Source organism: Nycticebus coucang, chromosome 5, assembly GCF_027406575.1.
Source record: "Nycticebus coucang isolate mNycCou1 chromosome 5, mNycCou1.pri, whole genome shotgun sequence".
NCBI classification, from domain to species: Eukaryota; Metazoa; Chordata; class Mammalia; order Primates; family Lorisidae; genus Nycticebus; species Nycticebus coucang.
In genome coordinates, this window is record NC_069784.1 from 94,969,118 (window position 1) to 94,991,725 (window position 22,608).

General features: G+C 42.8%; 1 protein-coding gene and 1 pseudogene across 1 annotated transcript in view; one reads left to right on the forward strand and one right to left on the reverse strand.

Annotated features, from left to right (window-relative positions):
- Positions 1-808: 808 nt before the first annotated feature.
- SLC35F1 (solute carrier family 35 member F1) overlaps positions 809-22,608 on the forward strand; it is a 446,439-nt gene continuing 424,639 nt past the window's right edge. The window contains exon 1 of the mRNA XM_053591164.1: positions 809-1,101. Within this exon, the coding sequence (XP_053447139.1) occupies positions 920-1,101 (182 nt within the window). The 5' untranslated portion in view covers positions 809-919. The remainder of the gene's footprint in view (positions 1,102-22,608) is intronic.
- Positions 20,593-22,214, reverse strand: LOC128586436 (26S proteasome non-ATPase regulatory subunit 5-like; annotated as a pseudogene).

Here is a 22,608-nt window from a genome sequence, read left to right on the forward strand (position 1 = left end):
TGGGAGAAGTGTTTTTCCTTCCCATTTCCTTCAGGCCACTAAGAGTAGCTTACCATATACCGCTATAATAGATACTGGGTTTGGGTTTCTAAACCCAGGCCAGCAGGGGCTGGGCTCCCGCCTGACGCTGTCCCAAGGTGGTGGTGCTGGATTCTGCGGTGCTTCAGCAAGAGCAAGAAACTCCCTCTAGAGGGAGAATCTCTCCTCAGCCCCACCGGACAAAAACACAGAAATAAAAGCAAAAACCCAAACCCAATGGTCACCACAATCTAGACTGTGGGCCTCTGCAGACTAGGAAGAGGGTCGGGGGCACCAAGGCACCTCCGGAGCGCCCTCTGGCGAGAGCAGAGCTAGAGGGTCCCCTTCCCGCTCCCCCCTTCGCCGCCGCCGCGGCGCCCCCGCCCGGCTCTCGGTTCACTCTCGGTCTTTCACTCCGTGAGACACAGACGGCAGCTTTCCGAGAGAGCTGGGGACAGGCTGAGGCGTCGCCAGCACAACTGTCGCCGCTCGCCCGACAAGACCTGGACGGAGAGAGAAGGCGAAGCCTGGAGCTCCATCCTCGCTCTCTGCAGGGTTCCCCCAAGCCGGCCGGCAGCTCCGCGCCCCCGCGCGACACCCTTCGCAGCCACTTTGTGGGGCGTGCCAGGACTTGGGGACGCGGCTCCGGAAGAGCCAGGGCCGGAGGCGGCGGCGGCAAAGGAGCTGGGGTGCGCGCGCCTGGACTGGCGCGGAGTGAGTGGCCCGCTGGGCGGCGGCGGCCGTAGCCGCGGGTGGCTCCCCACCTCGCCGCTTAGTAGGCAGCACCGCCTCCTGGGCCACGGCCGCCCGGCCGGGTCCCCTGCGCGTTCCCGGGCCCGTAGCCGGCGCACGATGCGCCTGGCTGCGTTTTGATCGCCGCCGAGCCTCCGACTCCGCCGCGATGATCCCCCCCGAGCCGCCGCAGCAGCAGCAGCCCCTGCAGCCGCCGCCGCCCCCAGCCCAGCCGAACCATGTGGTGACCACCATCGAGAACCTGCCGGCCGAGGGCAGCGGCGGCGGCGGGAGCCTGTCCGCCTCCTCCCGGGTTGGTGTGCGCCAGCGGATCCGCAAAGTGCTGAACAGGTGAGCGGCGGCGCCCGGCGAGGGTGGGAGCGCAGGGGTTGCGGGCGCCGGCCGGGGTCCCCTGCGTCCCTGGGGCCGCCCGGAGGTCCTCTGGGACTGGGTCGCCGCCAGGGGAGACCGGGAGATGGGACGCCTCCGCGCTCCGGAGAGGCCGGCCGCAGCAGCTTTGTCCCGGCGCAGGGAGCCCTGGAGTGCGGGGCCGCGGCGGGTCCGAGGAGGGAGTTGGGGGAGAGGCGGGGATTTCCGTCCCTAGCTGCCCTGCGTGTGTCCGCGCTCACACCCTCGCACACGCGTGTCGCCTCACTTTCCCTTCGCGCTCCTACCCCGGTTCTGCGCTCAGGGGCCGGAGGGGACGCGGGGACACGGTCGGGGCGGCGGCGGGAGGCGGGGGGCTGCGGAGATGGCGCGGAAGTCCTCGGCCTCGCGCGGTCGCCCGCCCCGCCCCGCCGGCGGGACTGTGACCCCTCTCCGGGGGATGGGGTCCGGCGACAGCCCTGGAGGGAGGGAGGAGAACCCACATCTCTCCCCTGACGTTCCAGTGGTGGCGCCGACTCTGGGCGCCTGGGAGAGGAGGGGAGAGGCCTGGAACAGACCCACACAAAGTGAGAATGTTGCGGGAAGGGTGTGAGAAGCAGCCGCCACTCGTTCCGAGCGAGAGCCGGAGGCGGCGCCGCCAACCGCCGCGCTCCATCGCTGGAATCTGCGTAGTGGACAACGAAGCACCGGGCGGTTTAGGTCCAGGACCCGCGTGAACGGGAAACGGGGGCCCATCGGTCCCTGACTCAACCGAAACGTGAAAGGGACTTTTTCTACTTCAGTAACTTGAAATGTTTGATGGGCTGACACATCGGGAAATCACGCGGGGACTGGGTTTTGTGTGGTTTTATTCGGGTGCTTGGGTGGTTTTCGACCATCTGAAAGGGCAACTCTTCTGGTCGCTGTGTTCGTACAGGTTTCTGCGTGGCACCGTTTGGGGTGGCAGAGATTCCCCGAGGATTCACGTTGAGCTGTCTCGGGCGTTAAGCTCTAGTGGGAGCACAAAATGTGTACAGAAAGAGAAGCTTGAAAAATACTCTTAATTGGGGGAGTATGGTTTAATTTAGTTATACCAAATCCCAAACCATTCAAGAACCCCTGTGATGATGACTTGACGTGAATTTAACTTGTGAGTACTTACATATGTTTCCATTTACTATCAAACAAGGGGAAATTCCCTCTGAAGAGAGACGTGAGTTGGTAATGGAGAAAGTCAAATCTTTTGATTTGTAGCTTGAAATAAACACCTTCCAAAATATTGCACTTAAAAGGCAAAGAGCAGAATAAATCAGGAAGAAGCTGGCTCTGTACATATTTTATGGGTTTCTTATTCTTCGTGAATACCTGTGGGGTTTCTTTTTCTTTTTCTTTTTTTTAACTGCAAATGCCTTGACATTGTTTACATTTTTAAGCAGAATATATTTTTAATTATTAATTTATTCTCATCAAACCAGCAAAAAGTGGCACAATAGTTCATTTGTCTTTGCTTAATTATAAGTTATTATTGTTTCCATGCAGGATCTTTCTTGATATATGCATCTGACACTTAGGGACCAGAACAGCAGGACTGCTGAGGTCCGAGTGAGGGACTCTGGTTGTCATCATGCCTCTCCTTCCATAGCTTGCACAGGGTTTGCAGCAGAACCATTCATTTCCTCTTGTTTGAGTTTCTTTATTTATAAAATATGTTTAAGAATAGTACTTTTCTTACTTCCCCTACCATGATTTTGAGAATTAGATGATATTGAAGAAAATAGTTGGAAAAGTATAAAGCTCTACACCAATTCAACTCATTTTTTTGTTGTTTAACAAGTCTGAGTTTGTGGCAGCAGCACAGGCAAATATGGTGAAGTCATGGTACTTTATGGGTAGAATTTTGTATATTAACATGTTTTCTGTGATTTGTGATATGAGTTGTGCTATTCCTAAGTTGGGTCACTGATGTTTCATCTCAGGTACATGTGTGAGTGGAACCTTAGGGTTATGGCTTTAAGACTTAAACTAAAACAATTATTTATTTGTCTTTCAAAGTTTTCCAGAATTTTCAATATCATAGTTTTGCATTGAATAGCTGGCTTTCCCTTATCCTTAAAGGATAAGAAGACATTTCTTTTGAGAAAGTACATTTTTAGTAAGGAGATTTAAAAAATCTGAATAAATTTAATACCTCCGTGGCGTGATTTCTTTTTTTCTTTTCTTTTCTTTCTTTCTTTTTTTTTTTTTTTTTTTTTTTTTTGCAGTTTTGGTCGGGGCTGGGCTTGAACCCGCCACCCCTGGTATATGGGGCTAGCACCTTACTCCTTGAGGCACAGGTGCCACCCATGGTGTAATTTCTTTAGCATGCTGATGGAGTTGGCTTTTGTGCCATGATTATGTCAATAAAAGAGAGCATTAATAGTGATAGGGGAGTGTAATTTAGCTTTAAGTAAAAGTAAGAATGGGATTTTAGAGATTCTGGGCAGAGCTTAGGTGTGGCTCCCCTCTGGTTTGGACTCACTGAGTGTTGGACTAGCTAGTAATGGGCAGGCCCATTAGCGTCAATCATAAGCATCTTTGTTTATTTTTTAAAAACTCAGGATCTGTTCCCTTTTGTCTTCTCTTTTCCCTCTTTCTGTTCCTCTCCCTCCTTCCTTAAGACTTGCCTGGCATTGCCCTATTCCACTCACTGTCTTCAATAATTTCCTTTCCTCTGTCCCTGTCATGTAGCATCTTAGCACTTTGCAGAAAGTAGTTCCAAATCTAGAAGCTAGGAGCCGGTATAAGAAACATGCTTCCAACTTTTGGCATGCAAATACAGTTAGCTGCATTCTATTGCTGGGAGCTTGCTGGGGATGGGGAGTTGCACGTCGGTCAGTGGTCAGCATCCCATTGGGCTAGAGGGGCAGTGCTGAGAGACAGGTTGGTGCAGTGGGATGAGGAGTGTTTTAGACTGTGAGCAAGGCAAGCCTGGTGAACTGCCAGCTGTAGGTCACAGAGTATAGCAACAGCTACCTGCCAACCCAGAGGAAGAAATGTGAAAGCATGTGCTATCTATATCCTGACTACCTAGGGAGAGTTAAAGAAGGAAGCACTGATTAATAATTAAAGGTGCCTCTTCTCAAGAAACTTACAATGAAATGTAGTGTTACCTTAATAAAAACCTGCCTTACGCTATCCTGCATCATTTTATTTCCTTCCTATCGCTTCATTTCTTCTCCCCTCACTTTACAGGCTTGCAGAGTTGGATTGCCCCACTTTGTACATGACAATAGGAGCGTCTCACTGACTAGTTCCTTTCTAATGGAAGCAATTAGATTAGAATATAATTGTCTCCAAGACTTTGGTGAAAAAGGAGGTGGTAGATAATTTTTTTTTTTAAAACCAATTAATGGGATGTGTTGCATGCTTTCCTCTCCCCTACTTAAAATTGTTTTAGCAATGGAGCACAAAAAATACAAGATGATTTGGTTGCTGGAGTAATTCCTACTTCTTTAACTTCTAAAGATGCAATATAATGTATCAATATAATTGATCAATATAATGTATTGATTCAAACAAGGAAAATATTATGGCAAACTCTTCTTTACTTATTTTCTAGCCTGGAATAGTATTTCCCCCCTGCTACAAGCAAGCAAGATATGACAAGAATAGAGTATTTCAAGGGTAACAGAGATGTCCCTGTCACAATGACTGCCGATCAGGTAGATTTTTAGGAACATAGAGAAGTAAATACTGATCTGCATATCACAGCTCCTCCAGCTTTCTTAATAAAATGTTTTTGAGAAACAAGTAATAGCTTGTTTTGTGTTTTGCATATGCATGGTTTATCTTTTCCCACTTGAATATTACTTTCAGTCCATAACAAAAATAACCATGAATTTCTGGTTTTAATCTACTTTCTTCACAATAAGACATAAAGTTATAAAGACATCTCTGCCTTTTTGTTTTTTGTTGTGGGGATATTTAATCATTAGAATGGAAGTACTAGTGACTCATCTATTTATTAGATTTAGAACTGATTGCCAACTTACATTTAGATTTATTTTATTAATTTTAAAATTTCTGAAACTTTTTTGAGTTGTAAACCTAATAGCATTAAGGATGATACATAGGAGAGCTAGAAGGAAAGTTACATGAAATCAATGTGCAAGTGGGAAAGTTACTCTGTAAAATTGGGCAATATGTATAATACCCTTCCAGAGTCGTTCAATAAGGTGGATAGAAGATTGTGACTGGCTCTCAAGGAACAGGGATATGCTTGGTCTTTTAGATACAATTGGTGAAAACATGCATTATAATTTAGATAATTCTTCTTATCAAGTAAGAAGGTTTCCCTTAAGAAATTGATGGTGAGGCTTTTCCTCAAGCTGCTCCTTCTAACATATGTCAAAATGAAAAGAAGATCAGCAGTAAAGGATGCATTTATATTTCACTGAAAGGAGACAATTATAAAAATAAAAGATCATCCAGTATATTTTCGTTTATGCACAGAGTTGGAGAAACTAACGTTTATATTAAAAAATATTTGATTTATCTCTCATAAAGACGATACATTTTGAAATAATTAATGTGTAATAGACATTTTTAATGGAATTTTTTTATTGATCTTTTACTTTCTCAAAATCCTTCAGGGCCTTAACGCTGTCATAATCGGTCTATTTTTACTATAAACATCTATAGATGTAGATGACATAGGAAATCGTGCTGTCTGCCCATATAGTTCTAAAGTTACTCAATGCAAAAGATGATTTATTATTTAGTTGCCATTACTCATAAAAGCCGAACACAGAATGTGAAAGTACCATCACTGGATTTTAGTTTAGCTTGTCCATTTATTTACGTTCCAGCCAATGAGCATTCACTGTGCATTGTTCAAACACATTAATTCTTGATTATCCTTCTGAAGAGGTATGCCTAGGGAGTCAGACTTTAGTGGACTCATGGAAAAAAATCTGTAAATATTTGACGTGTTTCTTGACTGTAGCATGAACATATACAAATAAATATTCATTTGTTCTTAAATAATTACTGTGTGATAAACCCTATTCTGGAAGACATATATATGGCAAAACATTATTTTTGGAGAGAAGGCCCTCAAAATCTAACTGGGGAAGGTGACATAGGATCACTACTTAGAATGAAATGTTGTAATCTATTATCTAAATTGTGTACATAGTGCCTACCTGGAGACTTACACATGTCTAGATACTGGAATATTGTTAATAAGCTATTCAATGTGCAATCCATATTCATCTTCTTGTTCTGACACTTTGGCCTACTTACATGTACAATAGATAGGAAAAAGATTCACAGGAAATGTCAAGAAGAAAAATACAAATCAATATGCTTTAGAAAATATTTTCTTTAAAAAGTCATACCTCAGTGGCAACATGAATGTAATTTGTTTGAGTGTACTTTTGAATTTTTTCAATTACTGTTTTCTTTTGAATTTAAAGTCTAAACCTTCTCTCGAGAATATTTATCTATGTGACTGTGTGATGGTTAAAAAAAAATACCTTTAAGATCATTTTGCAAGTTCAGAGATTACAAGCCACCAATTTCTACTGCATTTCATTTTAAACAAATTAATCAGGAAAATTGTCTACAACTGAATGAACACTTAATAGCTTTTAAAGACAAAATCATACTAATTATATCTAGATTTAGAGTGACAGGGCTGCAATTTGTACCTGTCCCTGTCTCTGAGAAAGCATACAATACTCTGATCTGTCAAATAAGACAGGTCTCTCTCCCTCATTCATTGATTCATTCTTCCAGTCATTCTTTTATTCAACAAGTATTTGTTAAGTACCTGCTGTATGTTGGCTACTGTTGGGTTACTGGTGAACCAGATAGCCACAAGTTGGTGTGACCTTGGTGCCACTGGTGGAGATTGTGTTATTACCCTTTCAATATAACCCATCCAGGAGGTAGTTTAATTAATGTAGAAATAAAGATAACATTAATTCCTCTCAAAAATGATCTTTGTAAGCTGATGCAACAAAAAATCTGGCTAAATTAGCTGGTTCACTTTTAGGAAAAATGCTTAAAAAGACCAAATTCATAATGAACTCTCTGAGGTGTACAGAGAGAACAGCAGACCTTTCTTGATGAAGACAATTGAGTTTGTTTCACTGGGGCCTTTACAATAATTTTAGGACTAACCACTGATGTTCATCTAACTTTAGAGAGTTAGAAAAACAAGAACAGATTTGAATCCAGTCCTACTGTTCAGGGTGACTCTATCAAGGTTGTTGTCAGATAGCTCAAGAAAATAGAGTTTTCTGAAATTATTAATGTGCTGACAGTGCATAGGCAACTTTTTTTTTGGGGGGGTTGGGGCACCTGTTTGTGCACTGCAGATAGAAGAGCTTTAAAATATGACACAAAGAGGAGGATGAGTTAGTAGGACTGGCTACTTCATGATGTGACAACTTCATGCAGGTGTTTAAGTTAAAATGAGCATTTAGACATAGTTTAAATTCTTTAATTTTACGTTATAAAACATAAATTTTATATCACAAAACATTACATGTTTTATCCTCCTAATCACAAAAGTTGGTTTTATTATCCTTTTGGTGAAACAAATTTGTGTGTTCACATAGCTAACTACTTTTATAAGACCACAGAGGAAGGAGAGTCCATGCTAGCTAGAGATGGGGTAGGAGAGATGGGGATTGCATTTGCCCTTGGCATTGAAAGATGGTTAGGATAGGAACATGTGTGGGAAGGGGGAGGGGAGAAAGGATGAATCACATAAGGAAGTGAGAGATCTGGGGGAGGCATAAGTGTCCAGTTTGACAATATATATATATATTTTTTAGAGACAGAGTCTCACTTTATGGCCCTCGGTAGAGTGCCGTGGCATCACACAGCTCACAGCAACCTCTAACTCCTGGGCTTAAGCGATTCTCTTGCCTCAGTCTCCTGAGTAGCTGGGACTACAGGTGCCCGCCACAACGCCCGGCTATTTTTTGGCTGCAGTTCAGCTGGGGCCGGGTTTGAACCCGCCACCCTCGGTATATGGGGCCGGTGCCTTACCGACTGAGCCACAGGCGCCGTGTGTAGATAGAAAGTGAAGTAGAGTGAAGTAAAACTAGGGTTGTAACATGTAGGGAGATAATGAAAAGCCTTAGGATGCTCCAGTAAATTGCTGGACTTCATTCTGTGGGCTACTATTCTTGTAGGTTATTGAGTAGAGAAATGACATGATCAGGGATGTTCCTGGACATGATATTCTGGGCAAAATCTATATGACAGAAGAAGAGGGAAGGAACCGGAGTCTGGGGGTCTGTTTGGAAGCAGTTGCAGTCATTCAGAGGAAAGGAGATGAGAGTCTGAAGTGGGGAGAGGCAGTGAGGAAGGTGAGGGAAGTGTTCTGAGCTGTACAGAAAGTGGACTAGGTCAAGGAGAGGAATTTGGGTACTTCTGGGGAAGGTACCCAATAGTTCCTAGAACATAGTGGGTATTCAATACTTGTATGTTGAAAGATTATTTAAAAGCTACAAAAGAGAAGAGATTTTTCTCGCCAGGGCCAAAAGGGCCCCTGGGGGGACAGCAGCCAGGTACTGAGAGCATGGTCCGTGGACCTGTACTGAGCCACAGACTGTGTAAAGAACAGAAGTCAAGAGTAAGCATTTAGAAATATCCATAGCAGTTTGACAGAGCACTTTTATGTCTTTTGTTCTATTATAAAAAAACTGGGTCTTGTATTTTGGTAAGTTTTTGTGTTTTGCCACTTAATTTTTCTCATAATTGATTTTTATTAAATTTTACAAAAGTATTATCTGCAGTGAATTGTGAATCAACTGTTATTTTGCAACATTGTTCGGTCCTCAGGTGATGCCAGTAAGCCGTATGACTTCTGAGAAGTTTTGCCCTAAGAAGGAGCAGAGTGAAGAGAGTCTTAATGGAGGAGATAATACAATAGATCCGTGTACTAATGGGAGTGATAAAGTGGAGAGGAAAAAATGAGTGTGAGGGAGGTGAGATGAAGGAACAATGGAAGCCTCGAGAAGGCTCAGAGGGTGGGATCTGAAGCAGGGAGTGGAGGGGTTGATCTAGGACAGGAGGCAGGACACTGTCCATAGCACAGGACGGGGAGGCCAAACATGTGAGTATAGAGGATAATGCGGCAGATTTGGTGGTGGCAATAAAAGACAATTCCTTTCTGGTGGCTTGTCCTCCGACCGAGGCAAGGCGATCTGTTGTGAATGAAGGCTCTCGGTGGCGAGGGGAGGATGGAGGATGTTTGTACAGAGAGAAGTGGGAAATAATCATCTTGAAGAGTCAGAAAGGAAACACACTAAAGAAATGTTATGTGTAAATTTGACATTTGCCGTGGGGCTGTGGTAGGAGGTGTGATAGGTAGGAAGAAGCTGCTACTATGTCTAATCTGCCTTGAAAAGAGTTAACGCAGAAGCAGATCTGGGCCCAGGAAACCAGAACCCATCAAATGAGAAGTGAAAATACTGGGGCAAGGCATATTTGAAGGAGCTTAGTTAGACTGGGCTGCCAATTCTATTTGGGAGCAGGGTGTGAGAGAGAGAGAGAGATGCCAATTCTATTTGGGAGCAGGGTGTGAGAGACAGAGAGAGATATGGGGGGATTAAGAGACTTTACTTAGGGGTCACCTAGAGATTCTGTGCCTGGGCCACTTGAGGGATGGTGTCCCTGTAAGAATGGAATGTGTTTTCTTTCTCAGGCCAGTGTCTTAACTTTGGGGGTCTTCCATCTTCTCACTTGTACACCAGTTGAAATAATCCTAATTCTTCATTTCTCATTGGATGTTTGGGGCTTTTAAATGAAATAACATCTGGGAGAAAGCTTGGAAAACTGCCTAGCAGTATGCAATTATTATCCTGGTCACAAAATTAAAAGGAACGCCTGAGTTTTGGCAACCTGGCGCTGTCAGCAGGCCTGTAATAAATGCTGTCGGCCCCCTCAGCGTGCGGTGGACTTTGCTACCTGGTCACTGCTCTGGTGTGGTTGTTTTTCTCATAAGCTTCATCAGTCAGTCTGGACTGAAACCCGCCGAACTGTGAGCAAGCCACCGGTCTGTTTACTCAATGTGTTCATTTTTTTTTCAAGCTAGATATATTTAATTTTGTGTGTGTGTTTTTTGTTCAAGAAAGCCTCTTCTTGGGAAGACTAATTTGGCATAAGGCATATGTTCTCCTGTCTAATTGTGTCTCTCAGACTGATGGAGCTTCAGGGTACCTGTGGTTTGTTAAGCAGAGTGACAGGCTTCAGGAAAGCGTTCGTGCCTTTTGAACTGGGGAGGTTTCAAAAGAAGCGTGGGCCTAAAAGGCTCCATAGAGGCGGGGCAGCGGATGGACAGAGCGGCTCAGAGGGAAGGGACAGAGCCGCTTTAATGTGCTAATGAGGGGAAGCCCAGATGCCAGCGGGATCAGAGGAGCTCTTTGTGATGCTAGGTTCCCGGGCTGGCTGGAGTCTCTGTCCTTATCTGGATCTTGCTGCAGGCCCGAGAAACAGTGTGCTCTCAGAGGTGCTCTGTCCTCCACAGACAACCGCACAGACCGCCTGGAACATGCAGGGCTGGGAGGATCTGCGGAAGACCCTGGGTGGGGTGACTGCAATTAGGGGGTGGGCGAGCACTGTGTGCAGGGCAGGGGAGGGGAAGGCGGAATGATTGTTCTGGAGGGCGTGGAGTCAGAGAGAGCTAGCAAAGACCCCTGCAGCTTTGTATAATTAACTATTTTTCCTTCACAACTGCCAGGCTTTGGTTAATTGGTGTTCAAGCCCATCTAAAAGGAGGTAATCTGTCCTGGGAATTAGTGCAAGTTGGTTTTTAGGCTTGCAGAGTAAGCCTGAACCATCACCGAAACCAACCAAACAAAACTGACCACCATCCAGTTATTTCTTGAGTGAAATTTATGTTCTGTTTATTTTATTCTGGGATCGTTCCAGCATTGCTAGGTAGAAGGGATTGGGACACCAGTTGGGGGAAGCTGGGCCAGGCAACTTGTCTTGAAGTTGTGTTTGCATAACAGGGACCCAGTACAGTATTTACAATGATGAGGTGTTTACTGCTACTGACCCTACCTGCTGATGAAGAGATTAGGTAACCAAAGTGTCCCCCAGTCACCCCTATGAATGCTGCCTCTAGATTTTGTCATAAATTCTTATTTCTGCAAATACAAGTTCCCAGGTAAGATGGGCAAATGAAGATCATCAAAGGTATTTTGACCTTTTCTTCATCTCCTGTTTTTTCTTTCTGAATAATTTATGGGACAATGTATTCATATATTTATTTTTTTTTTTGTAGAGACAGAGTCTCACTTTATGGCCCTTGGTAGAGTGCCGTGGCCTCACACAGCTCACAGCAACCTCCAACTCCTGGGCTTAAGCGATTCTCTTGCCTCAGCCTCCCGAGTAGCTGGGACTACAGGCACCCGCCACAACGCCCAGCTATTTTTTGGTTGCAGTTTGGCCGGGGCTGGGTTTGAACCCACCACCCTCGGTATATGGGGCCGGTGCCTTACCGACTGAGCCACAGGCGCCGCCGTATTCATATATTTAAATATTATGGAAATATGTATATGTTATATGTATTATTTCCCAAATCATGCATATTAGGTATTATCTGCAACATGTCTTTATCCATCTATGTGACTGTCTCCGTCTTGCTCTGTTTTTCATTGTCACATACACAGATATGCACAGATATGGTCTAGAGGACAGTTTTCCATTGGAGTGATTTGTCTTCCTTCTTTGATGATAGCCCCCAAATTTCATTACCATGTTTTTTGGGATGGACAGAGAGGTCTGAGTTGGTTCGAGAAGAATGCTTTATTTTTTAAATGTTTTAAAAATATTTAAAATATTTTTGTGTTTGTTTTGAGACCGAGTCTCACTATGCCACCCTTGGTAGAGTGCCATGGCATCGCAGCTCACAGCAACCTCAAGCTCTTGGGCTCAAGCGATCACCTAGGAGCTAGCTATAGCTCCTCACGTTCACAGAAAGTGTGAACGCACTTGTAGATCAACCACCCCATAGGATTATGCTCCACTTCTCCGAGCCCTTTACACTTTCATTACAACACATTCTGTTCTAGGTGGCAGTGTGTATGGTGACTTGGCTTCTACCCTTTGACTTCTTCTGTCTTGAACAGTTTGTGTGATTTTAATGCTTTAATGCTTTAATAAAAATGTTTCCTCCTTTCCGTGATGTTTTCCATTTATTTCTCTAATGGGAGACATACTTTTTGGATTAATTTTCCCTAGTGAAAGCAGGGTGCTCCCAAGCCTAAAGAGGTCGAGGCAATGAGGTGCTTGCTTGTGCTGGTATTAGAAAATCGATCAATTGCAACTCTAATGCTCATAAATGGACTCATTTATTTCCATGAAGAAACCCTGCTTATTACTTCCTTGGCCCCACAGTTAATTGCAGCCTAAGAGAATGCCTTCCACAATGACAGAAGAAAAGCACCATTTAAAGCATTTATAGTAACAGGTATCAAATTTCTCATTTTGGATATTAATTTGTCAGAGAACAGTGATTATGAAAAGTATGGAAAGGGGAACATAGGTAGAATGAACCCAGGGTATTGGGTTTGCAATTTGTTAGTCTATGGGTTCATGAATTAAGACAAAAGAAGAAGATGTCTTAGCTAAATTGTCATCTCCTATTTTCCTTTATTATAGCTAGAAAGCAGTTCATTGGATTTAGAAAGACAGGGATTCTTTTCTCTTTTAGCTCTTAATGGACAAGCAGGGAAACAGGCTACAGTGCACCTCTCGTCCCTAAAAAAACAAAAATTTGGGGCGGTGCCTGTGGTTCAAAGTAGTAGGGTGCCAGCCCCATATACGAAGGTAGCAGGTTCAAACCCAACCCAAGCCAAAAACTGCAAAAAAAAAAAAAAAATGCACATCCTGATATACTTCTCCACAAAGCGTTGTTGGATGAGATAAAATAATACTCACTTAATGAATTAATGATGTGCTTGTGGTGGGCTGGGAAAGGAAAACTAAGAGAATGGGCCTGGCACCCATAGCACAGTGGTTATGGTGCCAGCCATGTACACTGAAGGTGGTGGGTTCGAACCCTGCCTGGGCCAGCTAAACAACTGCAAGAAAAAATAGCCAGGTGTTATGGCAGGCACCTGTAGTCCCAACTGCTTGGGAGGCTGAGGCAAGAGACTCCCTTAAGCCCAAGAGTTTGAGGTTGCTGTGAGCTATGATGCCGCAGCACTCTACGGAGGGCAACATAGTGAGACTCTGTCCCAAAAGAAAGAAAGAAACAAACACCTAAGAGATATGTTAGTTAGAAGTCCTAGCTCAAAGTAAGCAAGGGGAAGGGAAAATATCATTTCTTATTCCTACTCAGAAATACTTTCCTAAACAATTTCTACCAGTTAGAAATTAATTTGAGTTGAATTTCTTCATTATATGCATCACTGTGGGAAAATTTAACAATATTAGACGTATATACTTTGTGCGTCTACTTTAAAGAAAGCTTAGTCCTAAGCATGATTAGGAGATGGTGAGGTTAGGTTCCTGCTCTTAAGTATTAATATATTTTAATCTAGCTAATCAATTATTATTTTAGTAACCAGTACATCGCTTTCCTTTTAAGAGCTGAAATCAGCCACAGGGAAGCATGGGAACATTACTTCAAGGCATCTTTGGAACCCGGGGCATAGGGAAGTTCTGGCTGGAGTTTTATAGTGGAGGAAATTGTTCCATTAGGGAACTCTAAGATTCTGGGCCAGGGGAGAAGAACGCACAGGCGCAGGAAAGCTCCAGAAATCCACCTTGCCATTGTTGAAGAGTATGTCTTGGACCCTCCAACAGTGGGATCAAGCATCATCTCACCAGAAGATTCTCAGAGGCATATGGATCAATAAATATCTGAGGACATGTCTGTGTGAAAAGTATGAGATTTTGACAAGTTATCTGAAATGCATAGTCTCCAAATCCCCTCCAGTTCTTAAAATCTGTGATAATACATGACACTACAGTCAGAAGTCCTTCTGACAAATCGGATGAAGTTTGTTCTGAAGCATATGTCTAGCCTTCTTTCTTCATGTGTTGGTCCTTCAGAGTAAGAGCACAGCCCAGTCATTTCAGCAGTCATTCATATGTACATGTGTCCTGGAGGCACACAACCCATGCAGCGTGAGTTTAGTAGCTAAAGGTTCTGTGTGCTAAATTGGAGCTCTGATCAAGAAATTACCAAATAATTCAGTCTATTTAGGTAAACCCTGCACAAGGGTTCAGTTTAACTTGACAGGTTTTCTATACTGGGATAGACTACAAATTGACATATATGCATAGTTTTTAAAGTGTCAGATAACCTACTCGCCTTTTAAATTCCTGCTCCAGAAAACACCAGTAGGATACCCCGAGGAGCAGAGCAGTGGCAGAGGATTGCTAACTATGACAGCCTTGCTTTTCCTCTGTCTGGTATTTGTTGCTTCACTAAAGCAGGGTGTCTTATCCAGGGTAAAGTAATGGAAGCTTGCTTTATAATATTATCAAAGATCTGTCTACATAAAAAAGAGTAATGAAGTCATTTGGCTTGCATTCTTGATATCATTTGTAGCGCCTCTGTGCGGGTCGAGTGAAACAGTTTCTCTAGCTGCTGGAAGCAATAAGGCTCCAAACATTAAATGCTGACTCAACATAAACATGGCTACAGAAGAAGATGATTAACTAGAAGAGAAGCTAGCATCAGCAATAAGAAATACAACCACACATTCAGAAGGCACATAGAGTATTTACATGTGACATCTTCAGGATCCATTTCAGAAAGGGAACAGCGTAATTGTGTTGGATGGAAATAGGTGTGTTCTTTCCTTTCTATCACTTGCATAAGAGTTTTTGTCTAAAGTTTTGCATTGCTTCCCTCATTTAGTGCATTCATTTTATCCTAGAGAGTAAGCCCTATCCCAGGGCTTTGGAAGCTTGTTAAGTTGTGTGTGTTTTTTCTTCAGCCAGTTTGTTCATGGAATTTTCCTGGACTACAGGGCTTGGAGATTGTTGTTGATCCTGGAGTGAGCAAGGTTCTAGGTTGATTCAGCCACATTGAAGAAGATGGACTTGCATTTGATGGTGAGGGAAGGGATGTCTCTTTCTCTTGCTGGATTTAATAAAGGAAGCAGCCATCTTGCTCCAGCTCCTGTGGGCATCCACCTTGTGACCATGAAGAAAATCAGCCTTAGGCTGATGCTAAGGACAGAGGAGTGAAGAGAAGAAAAGTGCCCGGGTCCTTTAGGATATTATTGTGTAACTTCCTGCAGTGCCACATGCTTGGAGCTTGCACAGTCACTGGACTTTCACAGGTATGGGATAAGCCTCTTTTAGCCAGGTTGAGTTGGAATTTTTTTAACTTGCAGTTGAAAGCACCCCTGACTGATACACATTTCTTTCACTTTGCCCTGAAACAGATGGCCTTTGAATACCATTCAGGGCCTTTTCATTTTTTTCAGTCTGGGTACATCTGCCAAGGAAGAGCAAGGGAAGGTTTGCTCCAGTCTGTGATATGAAGGATTGGTCTGCCTAAGATGTGTCCACCAAGGATAGAAAGAATGGGATCTTGTGACTGGTGAATGTCATGGATATCCATATCAAACTGTGGCACCTGTGATAGTCCTAAGTTGGTCTGAATTAGGCAAATTTGGGAGGAGATTGGCGTGCTGGGTGAAAGGCTCCCCCTACCTCCACAGTCATTTCATCATTTGTTTGATAAGCATTTATTCTGAACCTGCATTGTGATATGAAAGTTCTCGCACAGTATAATGGAATATTATGGGAGCACCCAGTATAAGGGGATGGGGAGGCATCTGAGCATAGGAGAGCTAAGCGGACAACCAGAGAAAGAGGAAGACAGAGCCAGAACAAAGGTAGGCATGTGTGTGTTTGTGTATCTGTGTATGGGGGGGAGTAGGGGATATGGGGAACAGTGTTTCCCAGAGGAAACAACCTATCAGATGCCAGTGAGTGGGTGAGAGCATGGCACATACTGGGAAATAAAACGAGTTCAGATGGTTACAGCCACATATGAGACTGAGAGATGTCAGAGGCTAGAGGGTTACACAAGGGCATGATCACACAAGATTTGGAAGCTTGTTAGGTTGCGTGTTTTATCTTAAGAGCACTGAGCAGCATTGAAGACTCTGAACAGAATGGTAACATGACGGGTTTACATGTTCATAAGATCTGGCTGATTTCAGTATAAAGTGAATTTGAGTGCAACAGGATTGGTTGTAAAAAGTCCAGCTAGAAGCCAGTTGCAGGAGAGGAATGGAAAGTAAAGATGAACTCTTAAACCCCTCCTTTCTGAAACCATGGGTTTTGATTATAATTACTACATATGAGGAAGGTGAGTCAGGGTGGACGGTGGTCAACATTTGATTTCATTTGGTGTACTAACCTCAAGACTTCAGGAAAATTATCTAAACTGTCTGAGCTTTGGCTTTATCATCTGTGAAATTATGGTAAGAACACTTACTTTGTAGGGACATTGAGAAAGATTAAAGAAAATGATATATTTATAGCTCTTGACACCATGCCAGAAACATATTAGCCATTATAATTATTAATATTTAGTTTAATACGTATATCAGGAAGAGGCACATGAATGAAGGCAGAGAAAGAGCTTCTTTCTGAGTTCCTTCCTAGTCTGGGATTTGAAAGTCTCATGAAAATCATAAGGCAGGTATAACTATGATGCTATCATTTTTTTCTTTGAGACTAGGACTTATAATTATTATGCAGGCAACAAATTTCTAAAAATTCTTTCACCTGGAAGAAGTAGAAATTGGGATAAAAAAGGATAAATAGAAGGTGTGCTTATTTTTGGCCAAGGAGAAGAGAAGAGAGGGGATATTGACCTCCCAGGTCAGGAAGAGAAGGAGCCCTGTTCCTGGGTTGTTCCAAAAGACCTGTGACTTCTCTGCAGAGAGAACATCCTTCAGAGTCACACCTGGGAGCTGATGAAAGCAGGTGTACTTCTTTAAGACTTCTGTCTATTTTTCTCTTCATAGAGAATAGTCCCTGCCAGATGGTAGATATTATTGTACACAGCAAACATTTGCTGAATGAAAGAAGGAATAATGAAGGGATTGATACGCTTCTCCCAAGCTTTGAGTTGTGGGGTGACAATTTCTGCTTACAGCATAGGCACATGCTGGGTCAGGCTCCCTCCATTTGCTCTCTACAAAGCAGCCTTGTATTTTCCATTGCAGCCATTAGAAAAGCTAATTAGAGAAGCTAATCAATAGCTGATGAACTGATTCATGGAGATAGATTTTTCAAGCCAAAGTTTGGAAAAAAAAAAAACAGATCCTTTCCTTAAGCAGTGAAACAGTTATTTTTAGTCAGCAGGTGTTGGAGCCTTTAAGAGGCATTTGGCAGGGTTTCCTTACACACCCATTTCATCCAAAATATGTATCTTTCATGGTTTCCATTCCAGAAACATGCTGCTTTTTGTGAGTGTTCTCTGAGTAGAAAAGGGAATGCTGGTAAAGTATAATTAAGAAAAAAATATATGAAGTGCTTGGCTCTGAACCTGGCACCATAGTAAATAGGCAATAAACAAGAGTGATTATAGAAATGCAGTTTACAGAATGAGGACAGAGAAAGGAGATGGCAGGTAGATACTGCTTCCTGCTGCACTTGGAGGAATGTTCCCTGCGTCCCTGGAGATAATGGGTCGCTTTCAGTTTCCTCAGTCTGAATCAATTTCTGTTCATACAGCCTTGGCTTATGATTTTAGATGTCAATACTTATTAGTTACGGAAGGGCCGATTAGTTTTCTTTGTGCATTGCTTAAAAACAAACAGCTCCCCTCCAAATCAATTGAAAACATAGTAACTTAATGGCTTGGACAAAATGGGTCTTCCAGAAAACAATATGGTACTAATTCTGAGATGAAAACTAAGCCTCTGGAATTGTTATTTCCCAGAATAAAGTTCTTTTTTTTTTTTTTTATTGTTGGGGATTCATTGAGGGTACAATAAGCCAGTTACACTGATTGCAATTGTTAGGTAAAGTCCCTCTTGCAATCATGTCTTGCCCCCATAAAGTGTGACACACACTAAGGCCCCACCCTCCTCCCTCCATCCCTCTTTCTGCTTCCCCCCCCCCCATAAACTTAATTGTCATGATTACATCCTTCGTATTAACCTGGATGGAAGTGGAAGACATTATTCTTAGTAAAGCATCACAAAAATGGAGAAGCATGAATCCTATGTACTCAATCTTGATATGAGGACAATTCATGACAATAAAGTTCTAATCATAGATTAGATTTATGCCAGAGATTGGTAAAGTGTAAGCCATCGATGCTCTGTGTTCATATGTTCCACTACAAATGCCAGACTTAAGTCTTTGATGAAGACAGCTTGGATATATCTTGCTTCTTAGAGAATAGTTTTGGAAGTCAAGCATATTTGTTCACTTCAGCAAACTGTACATGGTCTGCCATTATGGTTCCTGTCTGACCAGTACTGCAGAGGGGTTGGGGATGACTCGGCAGTAATGATGATTTTATCAGTGAAGATTCTCCAGGTAAGCAGAACCAATAGAATCTATGACTATCTATTTGCACATAAATATATTTGGAAAGTGAGAGAGTTTACAGTCAACTGACTGTAAATGTTAATCATATCTATAAAATACCTTTATAGCAACATCTAGGCTAATGTTCAACCAAACAACTGTGCACCATATCTTAGCCAACACATAAAATTAAACGTCATGGCAAAATGATATTGATAACTTTCAGATGTCCTGGAATTGTCTTGTTACTCTGCCAAGTGCTTTGCTTGTATTATCTTGTGCAATTCTCCTAAACCTTCATTTCCATTTTAAAGATGAAGACAAGCCAGAGAGGTCTGCTGAATTGCCCCCAAATCACCCAAATAGAGAGTTGCATCTTTGGGGCTTGAACCTACTTGGATCTGAGCCTGTGCTCTTACATAGCATTCCATAGAGCTGATATTAGTTGGTACCACATTGTTTTCTCCATGTGACAGATACCTGACTCATGCTTGGAAAAACAAACATGCAATTTATTGTTTCAGGCCCTTGGGAAGTCCAAGGTAACTGGATCCTGGGGCTAAAAGGAGGTTGGGACTCTGGTTTTTACTCTATCTCTTGGCTCTGTTTATTTCCTCTTAGCTTTATTCTGTAGACAGGCTCTGCAGAGGAAGGTAGGACTCACATCATCTGTCTCAACAAGAGCAATAGAAAAGAGCTTTGCTCTTCTGCAGCCTGAACCCAATTCCAGAAATTGACTTTGATCTTGCTTGGATTATGTACTTATTCCTGGTCTAATTCCTAGGTCCAAGAGATACAGCTCCCTTTGACATGACCTAGGGCTCGGGGGCCTGGGATCCAGGGCTTCATGATGGAAGCCACACTCAGCTGGGCAGAGTGAGGAGGGCACTGCCATGCTCAGCCCACCCCCCATGGGCTAGGGGTAGACACCTCCTTGGAAAGGTAACTCCCAAGTGGGTATCTCTTGCCCTGGACTGAGTGTGATAACTTTTCATTTTCTCGATGGGTAGAATTTCTCTGAATCCATTTTTTGGGAGTACTGTTTTTAGTGCCTTGGCCTGTTCAAAAGGAAAGCCCTAAACTATTTAGAATTTAAGTTTGGACTTTTAAGTTTTTTCCTCTAAGCACAGGATCTAGGCAGCCTACTTTTTCTAAGCCTTAATGATAAATTAGCTTCCCAGTAGGTGCCTAAACAGCAAAAACAGTGTTAGAGAAGGTAATAGTTGGACCTAAAGCTCATATTGCTTCATCCTTTCTGATGGCTGATTGCAGCCTACCTTGAAATATGGTTGTTTGTATTCTGGTCTTCTCTTTGTACTAGAATGCAGGCTATGGGGGGCATCGTCCAATCTTATTTCTCTTAGTAACTCCCTATAGCTCCTGGCACAGACTTCTGTTGCAGTGAGCACTTAGTAAGTGCTTTTGAGCAAATGAATGAATATGAGCCATAATGGAGTGAAATAATCCATTGTGTGCAGTGCTCCGAGAGATTTTTAGGGTAATTTTCTGAAGAAGCATAGCGCAGAACAGAATGAAGGGCACTGGCTCTGGTTCAAGCTGCCTGGACTTGAGCCCTTTCACTTTACCCTTTTAGTCTCTGTACCCCCATTTATCAAATGGAGATTATTATTTTTTTTTTGCAACCTATTTGGCTTTACTTTATTTGAAGCAGATTTTAAGTAAGGTTGTATGTCCATGAACATTTTCTGCAAGAAAAAAAAAAAAACTTACATCATGTTGCAAAAATTAAGACAGTCAAAGGAATCTGAAAAGTGTTGGTTCCATTACAACCAAGTTTGTCTGTTCTTACTGTATTCCAAAATCCTGGTTCCGCTTTGTATTTCAATGTAGAAATATAACAATGTTGGTAAAGTTATGTTAGACCTTCCATGATAATTCTGAGTCCTGTAAAATAGAGATGGAGTCAAATGCCTCTGGAGGCATTCTGGTTCAAACACGGTCCTCTCTATCACACTCTAGGAGAAACCATGCAGCTCCTTCCACTGCTGTTGTGGAAGTAAGTTTCACATAGCATGGACCTTCACTTAGGTAAGTACTGAGCCTCAAATAATTCGGGTTCCCAAAGATTTCTGCAGTTGTCTTAGATTTGGCAAGTGCTTTCACCAGTTTATTTTTGGCATCCTTTGAAGCCTTGTCATGTTCCACAGACTGGTCTAGTACATATTACTTGAAACCTGGACTATTAAACATAAGTTCTGGCCCCAGAAATGGTTCACAATGGCTGTGAACACTTTCAAGGCAGCACAGTGCAGTTCAGGGATAGGTTGGTTATTGATGGCATGGCAAAGCTCTAGGGGGCCCTGAGCTGAGGAGGAAAAGCAATATTCTGTCATCCTCAGTAGGCCATCAGTCTGCTGCTCAGGTGGTGAGTACAGAAGATATGAAATTATGTCTAAATATCTAATTTTTAACTCTGTTGAGGAATTCTTGGCTTGATGTCCTATTCTTGTGATTAAGAACTCAAAGCAAGTTCCTGTTTTCTGTAAAACTTGTTTTCCTTCAACATCGGATCCTAGGATTGCAGTAGTGTCTATTGCTACACCAGTCATGGTGGGGTCCTGACTTTCTGTCATTTCAAAGACTTTTCCCACAAAGACAGGACGATGCTTACAGATGTGTTGAGGACTGTCATGACAGCCAGCTTTCCAGAAAACTTCACAGAACCTGAGGGAGGAATAAATCTTCAAATTTTGGAAGTGTTGAAGAAAAATGTTGAAGCATATTCTGGAGTAGTTCCTATGTTAAAGATTCCAACTCAGAGGTTTCATGAAAGTGAAATATACTGGCAAGTAGAAGCTAGAGAAAGGGTCTAAATCCAATTCAACAATTATTTAGAAATCTGGTCAATAACTCCTTCTTGAGCAAGGTACTGTTGTTCATGATGAGTATATGCCAGTGATGCCACGATTTCTGTACAGGTGGCTTTGTACATCCTTTGTACATTCTCTCAGCATCTGGGTTACCAATTCACTTGTGCTACAGTAGGCTGAGATTCAGGTGACACAGAAGAAATCTCTACCATTAGCTCATATGTCCTGTATCAAACAGTGTCATTTGTTTTCATTACACTTTACAAATCATCCAGCAGATTGCTTTCAAATAATGCCCCCAGTCCAGCCTGCATTTGTTATATTCTTTTGATAGAGATTTGATGGCCACTTTAGCTATAGATTCTCTCCACCAATGCAATAAACAACTTGTTTTAGTAATTCAGCATTATTTAGAATCTCTAACAGCATCAGAATTTTCAGCAATTCTTTTATCCTGGGAAAGAGTGAGGGTCTTTACAGAATCATCAGGGTGAGTTAATCCGCTCTGTAGGTCAACCCTGAGGTTTTGGGCCACTACAGCTTACAGCAGACTCTCCAGAATGGATACACACAGTTGTCTTTTCCTGATGGCTTTTGTTGAGCAGGGAGAAAAGCAGACCAAGGCACAACTCTGCTGCAGGCTGGTGAAGCTCGCTGGTGGCGCAGACTGCAGCACTGTCCCTCTAGCAAGGCTTGCAGCCTGGCCACCTCACTCAGCAGTGCCAAAGCCTGAGCTGCCATCTTGAGATTACAATAGTTTTTACCCTACAGAGGTGTTAGGAGGTTATATTATGAGCATCTGGCCATGTTTAGTAGTAGGTAAAAATTAGCTGTCTTAATGATTCTTGCTGTTTGGTTGTTTTTTGATCCTACAAGATGATCAAGCCTTATTGGAATGTGCCAAGAATTTTATTTAGTTATGCTTATAATTGTGCCTCTATCAGAATTGTTTATTCTTGCTAGCTTTGCAAAAGTAATGTCTTTCAAAAAATAAGTTACTCCTTTTTTAAAAAGTAAAACAATACTAATGTATATCTCTATACTGTTGTTACAAAACCAAATAAAAGCTAGTGAGAGTGTACAGATATTTGATCTCTAAAGATCTCAATCTCAGCCATGATAAAACTGCAGCTAG